The 16,483-nt window shown below is 46.7% G+C and overlaps 1 protein-coding gene across 3 annotated transcripts in view; it reads right to left on the bottom strand.

Moving 5' to 3' along the window:
• Window positions 1-457: 457 nt before the first annotated feature.
• The window catches only part of LOC139553554 (protein O-mannosyl-transferase TMEM260-like), a 32,359-nt gene continuing 16,333 nt past the window's right edge, over window positions 458-16,483 (bottom strand). For 2 of the 3 annotated variants that reach the window (XM_071366020.1, XM_071366021.1), the window contains 13 exons: window positions 12,975-13,152; window positions 12,608-12,721; window positions 12,308-12,487; window positions 12,147-12,187; window positions 10,968-11,054; window positions 9,331-9,439; window positions 9,032-9,204; window positions 8,145-8,316; window positions 7,746-7,885; window positions 5,125-5,301; window positions 2,889-2,942; window positions 2,504-2,588; window positions 458-2,406 (listed from right to left, as the gene is read on the bottom strand). In XM_071366020.1, the coding sequence (XP_071222121.1) occupies window positions 2,152-2,406; window positions 2,504-2,588; window positions 2,889-2,942; window positions 5,125-5,301; window positions 7,746-7,885; window positions 8,145-8,316; window positions 9,032-9,204; window positions 9,331-9,439; window positions 10,968-11,054; window positions 12,147-12,187; window positions 12,308-12,487; window positions 12,608-12,721; window positions 12,975-13,152 (1,765 nt within the window). In that variant the 3' untranslated portion in view covers window positions 458-2,151. The remainder of the gene's footprint in view (window positions 2,407-2,503; window positions 2,589-2,888; window positions 2,943-5,124; window positions 5,302-7,745; window positions 7,886-8,144; window positions 8,317-9,031; window positions 9,205-9,330; window positions 9,440-10,967; window positions 11,055-12,146; window positions 12,188-12,307; window positions 12,488-12,607; window positions 12,722-12,974; window positions 13,153-16,483) is intronic. The other variant, XM_071366022.1, reaches the window with a different exon arrangement.

Here is a 16,483-nt window from a genome sequence, read left to right as displayed (position 1 = left end):
CATTCCAGCATTGCCGTGGCTCCCTGCCTGCATCCGTGGTCATGGCGATTCCATGGGTTCCTACAATCCTTCGGCAGCTTGCTGATTTGGGGTGGGCAACTGAATCTCAGAGACAGGGGGCCGGGAGGGCAAGAGACAGGGGGACAGAGGGGTGTTAGAGAGGGAGGGAGACAGAAACGATGACAGAGAGGGAGAATAAAGCAGAACTGAGGACGTGAGATGAGAAAAGGATAACAATACAGTAAGGTGGCAGAGAGAGAAAAACACAAAAAATATAAATGGCAGATTCAAACAGCTTCAAATAGATTTTTGGTGATTTTTTTGCATCTCCTTTTAATACTGATTTGTATATATTTGTATAAATCAGTAAATATACTTACACCAGAAATAAAATGTCTCATAGAAAAAATTAACTAACACAGTAGAAACAGTAAAGTAAAGCTCTGAAAAAAAAAAGTATTTCTTAAGAGTATTTTAATCTTTGGAGAAGAGAAAAACACTTTTTTCTGAGAGAGAGATGAGCCATCTGTTCTAGGCCAATTCTCATCAGCCAGCCCCGTGGACAGAGCAGAGGGCAGGTTGTTTTCTGAGAGGACCGGAGCAGCACTTCTAGTGCTCTGTCCTCTCTGTCCATGCCATTAAAAGTACAATGAGAGCAGATGACAGGACAGGACACAGGCTAGGCTGGCTGTGGACACAGGAGTGGCTGTGGACACAGGAGTGGCTGTGGACACAGGAGTGGCTGTGGACCAGGTCTCATAGAAATCAGTGGCGCCCAAATATCAAACACACCAGCCCCGAAAGAGTGAAATAGCATGTTCACAGACTGAGAATGTGTACGGTAAATTAGGTAGAAAGTCTATGCGAGAACAGAGGGGAGAAGGAATGAAAAGGAAAGTAGTTAAAGATGTAATCAAGTGTACTGAATCACCATGTCTCTCAGACCAGCCTCAAGTGACTGAGTCCATCTATCCAGGAGTGTGGGTCGTGCTGCTGAGGACCTTTGCGTGCCTGGATGCAACGTCTCTGAGTGTCTGCGTGACTGTGGTTGTGACTCGATGTCTGCGTGACGGAATGTCTCTCTGGAGATGAAAGCGCTCCACTGCTCGGTGTGTGTGATTTTCCTCTCTGCGTATCACTGGAGGGGCACACACACACACACACACACACACACACACACACACACACACACACACACACACACACACACACACACACACACACACACACACACACACACACACACACACACCCCTCTAAAAGGGTCCCTGGCATTGTAAAATTTCATATTTAATTTAAATCTATGAGGGATTATAGCTCTGTCGTCAAAGGGAGAAAAAAAAGCTAATTGAATCCATTCGTTTTTAAAGGACCAACTCAGATAGATGGATAGTCGGTGGGCAGTGGTGGCGACTGGGAGCCAGGGTCACGCTAAGAGCCCAGAGCCCAGGACAGCGCGGCAATGCACAAGTCCGTCACAGATTAAGAGCCTGCTCTAATCCCCCATTTCTGCACCCAAATTGGGTTTCCCTCAATCTCAGCCCTGCCACCTAATGGGAGAAAAATATAACTAAATCAGCAGGTGGCCACGGACACATAATCATAACGTTAAAAGCTGTGAGAGAGAAAGAGATACAGAGAGAGACAGAAAAATGAGACGGGGAAATAGTAAATAAAAGTGTGTATGTGTGGGAGACTTGAACAGCTTGATTGGGTTCAATCCAGGCTGCAAAAGTCATGTAATGTCCCCAGTGGAAAACATTGCTGCAGTGTGAGGTGCAGCCTGGTTCCTGCTTGTCTGGACAACCCCACCTCATCACAGAGAGCTCCATCCCCAGCACTACCTCCATATTAGGTCCCATGTTGTAGCCAAGTATTTGACAAGGGATGTTTTTCCTGCCCTACTTCATCACAGAATTTTCCAGGTCATCATACATACATTTTTCCATGATGAATGCCGGTAGAGCCCAGTCTACTCTCCACTGTACTGGGCGTGTTCAACCCCTGACAAAACCCTTCATCCCAACCACTAGAGCACCAGACGCAGCCTGTAGGTCAGTCAACATCCCCTGGCTCTGACTCTCGTCAGAGAGTCTCCATGGTGTCCTGCAGTACTTCCTGTATGCCTGCTCTATCTGACACTCCCTTCCCTCACGGGGTGTGTTTCTGCCGGAGCCTGGTCCTCTCCTGCAGCAGGTGGGAGACGGCGGTGCGGATAGCGGGGGCCTGGGAGTCGGTGGGCTCCTTGTCCAGGTACAGGCTGAAGTGCTGGATGCTGCAGGTCAGCAGGCTGTCAGGGCTGTGGCCCTGCTTCCCTGAACGCAGGAGCCTCTCGCTGGCCAGGGCCAGGTTTTTATCCCAGTTGGGAGGGTAGTCTGTATGCCTCTCCACGATCTCCTTATACAGCTGTCAATCACAAAGAACACAACTTGTACACAATAACCATAATCTATTGGTTTATGCTCATACTCCTCATATGTTTACTATGGGAGGACTGACTCACAGTGTAGGAGAGCTCAAACAGGCGAGCTTTCCCCTCTCCCTGGATCCTCTCAGCCAGGTCAAACATAAAGAAAGCCGTCTTCATCCTGAAACAAAGAGGATACATCACAGGCTCAGGGCTAAGTTCTGGATGGATGGATGAACCGTAGAGATCTATCTGCAGAGATGCACTATCAGAATAGAGTGATTTATGTAGATGCTAGCTACACAACAGCATTTCATGTAGAATAGCTGGTGCTCTACCACACCAGACTGGGTTATGTATTTGTTTAAGCTAGCAGACAAGGGTGATCTGTCATAGAGGCTCTATCTGTAAACTATACATATACAGTGACCGTAACAGAGAAGAAGGAGTCAGTGTCTTCAGGGTTAACTCTTTACTGTACCTGGCCTGCCACATCTCCTCATTAGCCACCCTCTCCCAGGACCCTGGGTGGAAGCTGGAACCAGACACAAAAACAGCTCTTTATCTCAACACCTCTGGGGCTTTTCTTATGCATCATTCCTTCCACACTATCATATTCATTCTGTATCACTATTGGTTTTAATATATACTGAACAAAAATATAAACGTGACATGCAACAATTTCAAAGATTTTACTGAGTTACAGTTCATATAAGTAAAATTGGTTAATTCAAATAAATTATTCAGGCCCTAATCTATGGATTTCACATGACTGGGAATACAGATATGCACCTGTTGGTCACAGATACCTTTAAAAAAAGGGTAGTTGCCTGGTAATGTTGTCCCACTCCTCTTCAATGGCTGTGCAAAGTTGCTGGATATTGGCGGGAACTGGAACATGCTGTCGTACACGACGATCCAGAGCATCCCAAACATGCTCAATGGGTGACATGTCTGGTGAGTATGCAGGCCATGGAAGAACTGGGACATTTTCAGCTTCCAGGAATTGTAAACAGAACCTTGCGACATGGGGCCGTGCATTAGCCTATCATGCTGAAACACTTGGTGATGGCGGCGGATGAATGGCACAACAATGGGCCTCAGGATCTTGTCACGGTATCTCTGTGCATTCAAATTGCCATCGATAAAATGCAATTCTGTTCATTGTCTATAGCTTATGCCTGCCCTTACCATAACCCCACCGCCACCATGGGGCACTCTGTTCACAACGTTGATATCAGCAAACCGCTTGCCCACACGACACCATAAACGTGGTCTGCGGTTATGAGGCCGGTTGGACGTAATGACAAATTCTTTAAAACAACGTTGGAGGCGGCTTATAGTAGAGAAATTAACATTAAATTCTCTGGAAACAGCTCTGGTGGATATTCCTGCAATCAGCATGCCAATTGCACGCTTCCTCAAAAAACTTGAGACATCTGTGGCATTGTGTTGTGTGACAAAACTGCACATTTTAGAGCGACCTTTTATTGTCCCCAGCACAAGGTGCACCTGTGTAATGATCATGCTATTTAATCAGCTTCTTGATACGTCACACCTGTCAGGTGGAAGAATTATCTTGGCAAAGGATAAATGCTCACAGGGATGTAAACAAATTTGTGCACAAAATTTGAGAGAAATAAACTTTTGGTGCGTTTGCAAAATTTCTGGGATCTTCTATTTCAGCTCATAAAACATGGGACCAACACCTTAGATGTTGCATTTATATTTATGTTCAGGGTATATTGTTCAACCAAGTATGCAGGTTTAGGTTTTCACAAACCTAATGTGAATATATACAGTACTGTCAAAACATCAGACGGCAGAGCAACAATAGCAACACATTAGACATGGAATAACCCATATATCCTTTTCCATTTTGTTGCGTATAAACACTTGACCTCTTCTTCAAAATGATATTTTAACAGGGTTCTGAGCTAATATTTGGCTTGTGGGCATCGACGGACACGCTTGTGAGGGCGAGGGAAATAATGTCACAGTATTCAGCCATGATTATCTCAGTGAATGAGGGGCTGCTGGCAACGGCAACAGAATATGGAGCTTTGACTAATTCCACTTTTGACACACTTATTGACAAAACGCAATAAGAAACTCATTATGTTTCATCTTCAGTCTCATTTCAAATAGCTAAAGGCCTAATGTCTTGCTTTGGTATAATGCAGAAAGAGCTTCTGGATCAGAGCATGGAAAACAGAGGAAACCTTGCTGTAGGAACGTCGGTTCTCTGCCAGTGAAAGACCACATAGAGAAGGAATAGTCAACACCAAAGAGTATCTCTGATCATAAGATTCCTCAATGGATTCCTAACTAGCATGTTTGTCATGGTAGAAACAAACATACAGTAAGTGTACAGAAATGCTATGGCATAGGCCTCCAGCAGGGGTGTCAAACTAATTCCATGGAGGGCCTAGCGTCTGCTGGTTTTGCCTTTCAATTAAGACCTAGACAACCAGGTGAGAGGAGTTCCTTACTAATCAGTGACCTTAATTCATCAATCAAGTACAAGGGAGGATGAAAACTCACAGACACTCAGCCCTCTGTGGAATGAGTTTGATATCTGGTCTACAGTATGACCATTTCCATGGTGACTAGCAGAATCCCATAGACTCCCCATGGAGTGTAGGCTTCTCCTGCTGAGCAGAGCCCCCCACCCCTCCAGTGGGCCCTCTGGGCTTTGTGTGTAATGTACTGTGTACCTGTTGTGTGGCTCGGTCCAGTTATAGATGTAGCGGGTGCGACGGGCCCACTCCTCCGGGTGGAAGTGCTCCTGGGCAGGCACCAGGTGGTCACACACGCCTAGGGGCCAGCGAGAGAAGCTCCTCTCCCAGCTGGGGTCCCCGTTAGGCAGCCCGATACAGGCCAGCACAGCCCCCCTGCAGACACACACAATCAGGCAGGCACCGTGCTTCTGAAGTGGGCAGAGAACAACCACAAGGCTGGAAACCTCTGAAGGGACCTAACCCCAGCTGTCCATCTCCCCTCAAACACTACTCACTCTCCCCTCAAACACTACTCACTCTCCCCTCAAGCACTACTCACTCTCAGCCCAGGTGGCTGCTGATAGAACTGAATAGGCATACATGGGAAGCACATACAGTACAGTCAAAAGTTTGGACACACCTACTCATTCAAGAGTTTTTCTTTATTTTTACTGTGCTCTTCAGTAAGGCCATTCTATTGCCAATGTTTGTCTATGGAGTTTGCATGTCTGTGTGCTCAATTTTTTACACTTGTCAGCAACGGGTGTTGTTGAAATAGCCAAATCTACTAATTTGAAGGGGTGTCCAAATACTTTTTATATACAGTACCAGTCAAAAGTTTGGACACACCAACTCATTCAAGGGTTTTTCTTTATTTTTACTATTTTCTACATTGTAGAATAGTGAAGACATCAAAACTATGAAATAACACATATGGAATCATGTAGTAACGTAAAGTGTTAAACAAATCAAAATATATTTTATATTTTAGGTTCTTCAAAGTAGCTACCCTTTGCCTTGATGACAGCTTTGCACTCTTGGCATTCTCTCAACCAGCTTCATGAGGTAGTCACCTGGAATGCATTTCAATGAACAGGTGTGCCTTGTTAAAAGTTAATTTGTGGAAATTCTTTCCTTCTTAATGCGTTTGAGCCAATCAGTTGTGTTGTGACAAGGTAGGGGTGGTATACAGAAGATAGCCCTATTTGGTAAAAGACCAAGTCCATATTATGGCAAGAACAGCTCGAATAAGCAAAGAGAAACGACAGTCCATCATTACTTTAAGACATGAAGGTCAGTCAATAAGGAACATTTCAAGAACTTTGAAAGTTTACTCAAGTGCAGTCGCAAAAACCATCAAGCGCTATGATGAAACTGGCTCTCATGAGGACCGCCACAGGAAAGGAAGACCCAGAGTTACCTCTGCTGCAGAGGATAAGTTCATTAGAGTTACCAGCCTCGGAAATTGCAGCCCAAATAAATGCTTCACAGAGTTCAAGAAACAGACACATCTCAACATCAACTGTTCAGATGTGACTGCGTGAATCAGGCCTTCATGGTCAAATTGCTGCAAAGAAACCACTACTAAAGGACACCAATAAGAAGAGACTTGCTTGGGCCAAGTAGCACGAGCAATTAGACCGGTGGAAATCTGTCCATTGGTCTGATGAGTCCAAATCTGAGATTTTTGGTTCTTTGTGAGACAGAGAGTAGGTGAACGGATGATCTCTGCATGTGTGTTTCCCACCGTGAAGCATGGAGGAGGTGGTGTGATGGTGCTTTGCTGGTGACACTGTTGGTGATTCACTTAGAATTCAAGGCACACTTAACCAGCATGGCTACCACAGCATTCTGCAGCAATATGCCATCCCATCTGGTTCGTGCTTAGCGGGACTATCATTTGTTTTTCAACAGGACAATGACCCAACACACCTCCAGGCTGTGTAAGGGCTATTTGACCAAGAAGGAGAGTGATGGAGTGCTGCATCAGATGACCTGGCCTCCACAATTACCTGACCTCAACCCAATTGAGATGGTTTGGGATGAGTTGGACCTCAGAGTGAAGGAAAAGAGGCTAACAAGTGCTCAGCATATGTGGGAACTCCTTCAAGACTGTTGGAAAAGTCTTGAAGGAGGTGAAGCTGGTTGAGAGAGTGTGCAAAGCTGTCATCAAGGCAAAGGGTGGCTACTTTGAAGAATCTAAAATCTAAAATCTATTTTGATTTGTTTAACACTTTTTTGGTTAGTACATGATTCCATATGTGTTATTTCATAGTTTTGATGTCTTCACTATTATTCTACAAAGGAGAAAATAGCAAAAATAAAGAAAAACCCTTGAATGAGTAGGTGTGTCCAAACTCTTGACTGGTACTGTATGCCTCCACTCTTACCCAACAAATACACAGATGAGCATATGCACATACACCATTCCTACTGCTCCGCTTCACTCTCCTCTCCAGTGCTGTGCCCTACAGGGTTGATCCCACTGGCCAGTGTTGCCCCCCTTAGAGATGTTCATGTTGGCCAAGCAAACACTGCCCCCTGGTGGGCTTGGCATTTTAAGGACTCCTGTCCAACCCATTTGATCTCTGTTTCCCCAGACTACTATAGTCAGATGGATACAGTAGTCACACAGTAAATCATATCTACTCATTATGTATTCAGTATTTCTCTGCAGTCTTTCCCACATATGGCTGAAGCATTGTTAATCTCGAGGCAGCAGTTAAGTCTTATTTCCTCAATGCACTGATTATTGTATCAACCACTCAGTGCTCCCATTCAACCTCACCAGTTCTCTCAACTCACTCACTCTCTCACTCTCTCACCCCCTCACTCACTGTGTGTTGTGAGAGAGGAACTGCTCCAGACTGAAGGTGTCCTTCTCCTCAGTGTGGACCGGGTCCCACCAGAGCCCAGGGAAATGAACCCCAGGGTGATGCTGGCCCAGCTTGGCCACGTACCAGCTGTACGTCATCATCTGGAGGGGGAGAGAGTAGTAATGAATAGGAGCCTTACTGAGATCATCATCATCTGGAGGGGGAGAGAGTAGTAATGAATAGGAGCCTTACTGAGATCATCATCATCGCAACTCTATTGTCTAACCTGTATGGCCTGTCTTCAGTATCAGGTTCAGATTCATTTCCAAATCTATTATAATATAGCTCTAATTATAATTTAATAAAGCTAGGCATGGTGTCTTGGGCCTAAATAAACCCAATATAAGGCTCAGTACTAACCTCCTGGTCAACGAGGTGTACGTCAGGCCGGACCCCCTGGCAGTAGTGGAGGTAGCGCAGGGAGTTCCCTGGGAGGTCTCCCCGGGTCAGGATGATAGAGCCTGGAGGGACAGAGGCCAGAAGCTCCCTGCCGAACCGCTCCACAACACTGTTAATGCTCTGATCACACTCCCTGGGAGGGATGCAACACAAACCTTTACAAGTCAACGGGAGAAAACATATTTTCTCTAACCACACTGACACATAACAAGTGTACGTTTGTGTACACAGCAGCGAGGTTGTGTTTGTAGGTCTTCACTTCGGAGGATTGTGTGTGTGCATTCATGTACTGTATGCATGCTTTCAAGTTGCTCTGTGGTAAGTTGTCACAGCCCCAGCTCTGCCTATCTAATCGTGGGTAGACAGGTGCAATGGGTCTGACAGTGTAGGCCAGGCTCTCCTCCTGATCAAAGCAGCTGTGTGATAGCGGCCCCAGCCTGCCAGGCAGAGCGCAGCACCATGCTGGTGTAATCTGCTGCCTCTCATGGCTAACATCTCACACTCAGCATTCACAGTGAAATCTATGTGCTAACCGTGCCTCTCTTTAGCCCCTACCATGGGGTGAGGAGAGACGGGAGAATAAAATACCTGCCATGTGGAGTGCAGGCTCCAGTTTGAAGTACAGAGAGAACTGTTGGGTTAGCTCAGGTGAGACTAGTGTGGAGGGAGTTTTGGGAGTAAAATACTCAACACGTTGTGTGCGACCCCCAACCTATAAGACAACATGTATTTTCTAGTTTGTGCGGCAAACCTTGAAAACAGTTGGTGGTAAAGATACTACAATGTTATAACCCCACACACAGGATGTGCCATCAAGCCTAAGTCAGTTGACAGGTTATGATGCTTACCGATGGTTGGAGTGCACCATGTGTGCCAAGACACCTACGGTGAAGAGCCAGCCTCCGGCCCTCCACAGACCCCCATGGCCTAGCCTCCTCTCCAGGCCTGTGTGTGTCCAACTCAGGCCCAGCCCAGCCATCACACACACCACAGCATCGCTCTGAAGCCAGAACCGCTCCACCTGCAGAGAGATCAAACACACAACACAGCCTTTTACCTGGGTCAGAGGAGACTGTGGCATCTCAACTCAGGCCCATCCAGTAGCCTCCCTGCCTGCCCTAACTAAGCCCCATGGCCCATCACTCACCACTCCCAGCAGTAGGGGTCTGCTGATGTCCAGGTTGGCTCTCCAGGCAAAGAACAGGGAGTAGAGTAGCAGCATGGTCGTCAGTAGCCAGGGAACAACACGGCGCCTCCTGGAGTAGAAGGACAGGCATCGCCATGAGAGAACTGGCCTTACACAGACATATACACAGAAATACCATATATATTACTTTCTCAATATCACATTTATTTTCACCCTCCCAACAAATACATGAAAACACACCCAGTGCAATTCACTCCAAAATTCATCAAGGTACAGGAGAGATAACATCACCCCGCCTGTAGACAGACTCACTATTACAGCTAACACGTTCTGTAGCCCACAGCATGATTGCTTTCCTAATGCTGGGTCTGGACGACAGCGTGTGAGTCACTGTGTGACGAGCCAACCACTCTGCCTCACATCACCATTACAGCACAGAGGATAGTTGTAAATGGTTTTATAAACTAACGAAAAAACACTATCCCCTAGTGGTAATCAAAACACAATTATGTGAATGGAAATGAGAATTGGAAAAAATAGCATATTTATTGTGCTGTATTTCAGGAAACTTGCCTTTCCATGGAATATCAATGGAATGACCCACGTATGTTTGCGTGTGTGTGCACGCGTTCACGTACATACATGCTTGTGTGTCTGTGTGTAAAGCCAAGTGTATCAAAGTGCTCCCCAGGAGAGGCAGGGGAAGGCAAGGGGAGGCAGAGGGTGGGTAGGGGGTGGGTAGGTAGGGTGAGGCAGGGGGTGGGTAGGGGAAGGTAGGGGGAGGCAGAGGGTTGGTAGGGGGAGGCAGGGGGTTAGGGGGAGGCAGGGGGGGGTGGGGGGAGGCAGAGGGTGTTGGGCAGTGCCCTGGGGACAGCCCTGCTCATGGGTTTCCCTGGCTCTGCTCTGCCTTATCAGTGGCACCCAACAGACCCCAACATAGCCACTAATGTAATGAATTACTGCATCAGAGAGCACTGCTACATACAGATACATACATTTCACATACACATCATTACAACTAGTAGACATACAAAAAACACACATCAAAATCTCCTTTTCTTCTTTATATTGTACAGCGCCTTGACAGCACGACAGCTTTTAGCCTCATGTTGAGATCAACGAACTTTAGATTGTCTGAGAGAATGATGTGCCCAGACTGAACTCATAATTCAGACGTTTGCTATTTTACATAAATGTTTGTACCTCTATTAAGTATGACATGTTACGTTACAAATTGAATAAAGGTCTGGTTATTTAAGACAGGTTGGTCAGGAGGAAGGTTGGGTGTATACCGCAACCCTCTAGTAATCCGAAGGTTGCATGTTCAAGTGGCATCAAGGGACAACTGTAGCATTTTAGCTAACCCTTCCCCTAACCTTAACCTAATTCTCCTAACCTTTTGCGTAAATTCTCTTAACCTTTGTCATTAGTTCTCCTAACCAGCATCTTAAATTCTCCTACATGCAACAAGCAGCCTGGTCTCAGAGAAAGAAGTATGATACTATATGTCCTCCAATTCATATGATATTGTCCATTCGTAATGTAATGTAACATATCTAAATCAAGGGATTCAAATTTACATCCCAAATGCTAATAATTGCCCTGAGGCAAGGTTGGTCTGCCAGGTGTTTCCTTACCTGTCCCAGGAGACGAGGAACAGGCCAAGTCCAGCCAGGACCAGCACAGGGAGGGACAGGTCAGCCATACAGTGGTCCAGCTGAGCCCTGACACACACAAACAAAACCTCTGATGGCCGCATCCCTCTAACCTCCATCAAACTGAAGGACACCAATTACTGAATGTCCTCTCATTTCCTCCTCATCAGATTGGAATACACCAGTAACTGTGCCCCCCCCCCCCCCCCCCCCCCCCCTCGATCAAACAGACTAACTCTGTTGACTCTATGCACCCCCAGTCCCCACCCTTCCATTCGAGCGATAGACACCAATGAATGTGTCCTCTACTCAACCCCTGTCAGAGTGCCTGTCAGTCACAGAGACACTTTCCCAGAGCATCTTCTTTAATACCCATCTCTATTTGATGGCTTATTGAGTCTCTATATGAGCGAGCGAGAGAGAGAGAGAGAGAGAGAGAGAGAGAGGAGAGAGAGAGAGAGAGAGTGTGTTTGTGTGTCAGCTTGTCTAGCGGAGTTTACATCCCCGATGTGACATGCTTGTCATGCTTGCCTCTCTCCCTTGTCTTGAAGGTGTGCTTGTCCATCAACCAGCAGGGGTGATGGAAGGGGGCGGGGGCCAGACGGGGGGGCTGGTGGTGGGGGGTCTTAAGAAGCATACTCCCCACCCGTCGTCAGCCATAGACAATTACAGAAGTTGGATGACGGAGGGGGGAGATGGAGGGGGTTGTTGGAGGAAAACAAATCTCTCCGCTATATTGCAGTGTCTGTCATCACAGCTTGTCACGCTTAAACACCAGAGCAGAGTGATCATTTCAAACTGCTGGAGAAACAGAACACAGGGATTTGGCCCTCTAAGCAGGTTCAGTTCTGCTTTGATGGGAGAGAGGGAAGAACAAAAGCTGGAGAGAGAGGAGAGAGACGGGCACCAGTGCTGGCGATGGATGGGCTCCCTCCTTCAGAACAGAACTGATGGGTTTTTGTGTGATGTTTAAACCGGTCTGTCTAGAGCCAAAACCATGAGAAAACCCACTCTGTCACTTCTACAGATCACATCATCCAATGAATGACCTTCAAATGCACAACATTTAAAAGCAAGACACCAGAACAATTCATGCTATAGCAATGACTTCATGTGTAAAATAAAGTGAATGACTATTCTAATAAAGATGGGCATACTCACTTTAGCATCATGGTGAGGTTCCCGGTACCTTCTGCCTTGGCCTAGGGTCACATATTAAAGAAACAACCACATCAATCACCACTACACGTCCCACACTAGAGTTTGTGGTCAAGCTCAAAGATAATGTACGTTGGTACAGGTACATGTATAGAAGTATGTACCAGGCTGAAGGTGCCGTATTCAGTCCTCAGTAGGTGAGTAAAGAGGCCTGAGAGGGAAGTCTGGTCTCCCCAGCTCCAGCGAGCTGTGTTCAGGTAGGAGGAGATAGGCAGGTAGACGTAGGGCAGTAGACCCCCCAGGAAACACAGTCCCAGAGACATCAGCCCACAGACAGACAGCTCCTGACACAATCACACAATAAACATCTATTCAGCATCCTTTCAGATGGGCCAGTTCTTCTACCTGGTTGTGTTACGTCTCTATGGCCACTCAGATGGAGAAGAGCTTGTCGTTAAACTTACTCTGTGAGAGTAGAGTTGGAGCAGGACCCAGGGAATGATGACCACCACGTACAACACCAGAGTGTGCTGGTTACACAGACCCAGGCCACAGCACAGCGCCCCCCAATGGGAAACCTGACAATAACAAGAGGAGACTTAATTCCTCATATTATATATAGCATTTCTGTCATTGAAAAAAATATATAAATCAAATGACGAAACATGAAACCATATTTCTATAGGTTGTACGGTAAAGTTTCCTGAGGCAGACAGTTGTGATATCACCATGGAACAGTCTATCTGGTCTGGGAGATGTGGCTGATATGCATGTTCTGTCCCGTGTGAGGGTGGAAGCTGTGGAGGGAGTGTGTGCCGAGGGCTGGGTTACCTTCCTCCTCTGGGGGGCACTGTCAGCACAGTGGAAGCTGGTAGTCAGGGAGAAGAGGAGCCCAACAAAGAGGTTGTTGAGGGAGAAGACCTCAGCCACCACCGACCACTGCCAGCTGAGCCTGGACACAGCAAACACGCCCCCAGCCAGCACTGCCCCCGGCCCTGAGCCTGCCAGTCTAGAGTAGAGGGAAGAGGGTGAGGCACAGGGGTTAACACACAAATTTAACTGCTCAAGAAATCATAGCATTTTTCCCCGTTTTTAATTGTAGAGTAACTGTTCAATCATAGGTATGAGCAGCTCCGGGCAATGTGGGCATGAGTAATTATCCCAAAGCTAGATCTGAAAATCATATTTAGGATTGACCATATGACTGCTCAAAAAATCATTGGCACATTTTTGTTAATTATGGAGTACTTGTCATTGCAATAAATCGTATATTTGCGTAGCTATAGGTACTATCTAAAATCTAGGCCATTCCCATACCTATCCTTCAACCGTCCTCTCCAGCAGCACCAGAGCAGCCTGACATAAATAACCATTATGGGAGATATGGTACTTTACTTCAATAACGTGTGCACAAAAGTTTCCCCCTGCTTCCTCTCCTGCCTTCATCTCTTGAGTCGTAACTGAAGCAAAGTTGGGATAATCCGTCATATACTAAGACCCACCACTTACTAGAAAGAGAGACAGAGGGAGAGGAAGAGGGACAACAAATGATGAGGAGGAGAAGGGGAAGAAAATAAAAATAGTAAAAAGATGTGTGAGTGGGGGGGGTGAGAGTATGAGGATGAAATGAAGAAAACTGAGGAAAAAGTTGTGGGGGAGAAAGAGGAAGAAAAAAAGCTGCCTAGTCCCCGGCACGCTGGCTCTGAAATATGAGCGGGCTCCACAATTAAGGAAGTCAGGCAGTATGGCCCTTTCCGCCATTGTGTGGAGTGGCTTAGAGTCCTCATCAGCCTATCAGCTAACTGACAGGCAGAGAGCTGCTCTATTCAGCACGGCAGATACAAGCTGCAGGCCAAACGGCTGCCAGGTCCCTTATGACCCCACAATCCCTTGCCGGTGACAGCTTCAAGCTCCATAGCAAATTAGGCGCTCTCACATTACAATCGCAGAAGACAGATTCCATTAACGGTATCTGAAATTGAGTAGAGAGCAGGCCCGTTATCAGACCTGACTCATAAGCACCGCCATTAATCACAAGGCATGATACCATTTATACATTTCCAGCTCGCTGCCTGCCGCTGTGATAGTCAGCCACAAAAGGCCTGATGAGACTTAGGCTAGGGGAACAATGGAGCTTTCTGAGGAAAGCGCAGTAAATCAAGAAAAAAGAGGGAGAGGAGAGTAAAAAATACCTCTCCTATCCTCCAGTTTTTTTGCTCTGTGTTCTATGTGATGCAGGGTTGTAGTGGGGGGTGTTGAAGGGATGTCTGGGTGTGGGGTTGGGTTCAGTCTTAGTAAGAGATAGCAGCGTCTTTCTCACTGCACCGATCCAGGAATTAGTTGTAACTTGAAGGGTAGGAGGAAGGGGTGGGGGGCAGATGGGGACTTTTGTTGAAGGGCAGGGACTCCCCGCACCCTCAATTCTACCCCCCTGCGCGGCAATTAACCCCAGCCCACACGCTTAGCAGGGGGGCTGGTTTTGAGGTAGAGCAGGGTGCTGCGCAGTAGTGGGGGTCCCTGGAAGTAATGTGGATATTACACCAGGCTTGCTTTGGCTTCTACAGACCTGCCTGACAAGCACATTCCCACATACACACAACCACATTCCTGTCCCCTGGCCCTTTATTCCTTCTGAGAGACTGACACATCTCTCTCCTAGGGCCTGTCAGTGTGTAACAACCCAGTGATGTGTGTACTCTCAGGTTTAAATTACCTGTCTGTCTGTAGAGGACCACCTGGGTTCCCAGTCAGTCTTTTAGCCTCTCCATGGCTCCTTCTCTGGGCTAAGTCTGGGGCTGGCTGCTCCCATGGTAGAGAGATGAAGAGGAAGGGACTCTGACTCCATTTTGGCCATGTTTCCTGTTATCAAAGCTCAGTGTGCTGCAGGATGCTGCTGTGCTGTAATATTGTGGCTCACTGACAATAGCTGTCTGGTTGAGACATGGCAGGAGAATAATATGTTCTCAGTGAGGCTATTTTACCCTGAACTGATCCCGTGTGCCAGAATGTCTCAGTCTCATCACTGGGGTAATTCACTGGATGACAAAGGAATTCTAAACAGAAATGCTGTACAGAAATTCTATGTATTTCATGAAGATATTGGGAGATCATTGCCCTGCTAAAGAAACATACAGACCATTTAAGAGGAAAGAATCCTGGAAATTTGAACAATAATCATCAAGCTCTTACTGAAGTAAAATACATCTACCAAAATCGTACAACAGTTCATGCTCTAAATTAGAAATATCCTAAATAGAGTAATAACTGTAGGTCAGTAAGCAGAAGAAGAAAAAATACATTCAAGGTAAACACAAATACCACAAATACTCCATGTCCACAATCCATGTCCTCAAACCAACACAGATATAGTTCCCAGTGCCTCTACGGGGACAGACAGTAGGACACAAATAGCTTGCCAATGTCACTTTGAAGAGTCAAAGCAAAACCTACCTCATTTACCCCCTCAGTTCCTAAACATGGGCCAGAGGCTTGCCAGCACTGCACTGAAGCCCAGCACCAAACACCTGCCTGCCTTGCGCTTGTCTGGGCTGGCCTCAATAACGCAACACAAAGGGCCACCAGCAGCCTGTCTGTAGTGAATGTGTAGGGAATGAGGCAACACAAAGGGCCACCAGCAGCCTGTCTGTAGTGAATGTGTAGGGAATGAGGCAACACAAAGGGCCACCAGCAGTCTGTCTGTAGTGAATGTGTAGGGAATGAGGCAACACAAAGGGCCACCAGCAGCCTGTCTGTAGTGAATGTGTAGGGAATGAGGCAACACAAAGGGCCACCAGCAGCCTGTCTGTAGTGAATGTGTAGGGAATGAGGCAACACAAAGGGCCAGACCAGGGGATGGACTGTCACATATAATGCCACAGCCGTGCCATCACAGATCAGCCCTCCACTGTTCTCTCACTCCGTGAGTGGCGCTTTGGGAGAGACATGGCTGGAAAAGAACCACACATTCCTGAAGAGGCTAGGATGAAGCCCATGAAGTGGTGCCCTGGCCTGGCCTGGCCTGGTCTGGTGTAACAGAGGGTTCCAGCTAGCCTTGGCTCAGTAACACTGGCACCCCAGGGTTTAGATGTGGCCAGGACAGGACAGTGGGCTGAACACTGAGGATCTTTAGATAATATGACAGTGTTTCTGGCTAACTGCTCTGTTGCATCACATTTGGGAAACAGACATGCAACCTTGTTTTTGGGCCAAGCTAGGTAAAATAGAGGTAACAATTTAACTATCTACTATAAAGCATATATTACACAAGTAGATCATACACATGATATTATGGGTGCTACATATATCATTATAAAAATGTTATGAATTTATTCATAATACCT

This window comes from Salvelinus alpinus, chromosome 25, assembly GCF_045679555.1.
Source record: "Salvelinus alpinus chromosome 25, SLU_Salpinus.1, whole genome shotgun sequence".
In the NCBI taxonomy this organism is placed as follows: Eukaryota; Metazoa; Chordata; class Actinopteri; order Salmoniformes; family Salmonidae; genus Salvelinus; species Salvelinus alpinus.
This window is presented reverse-complemented; position numbering and strand designations above follow the sequence as displayed.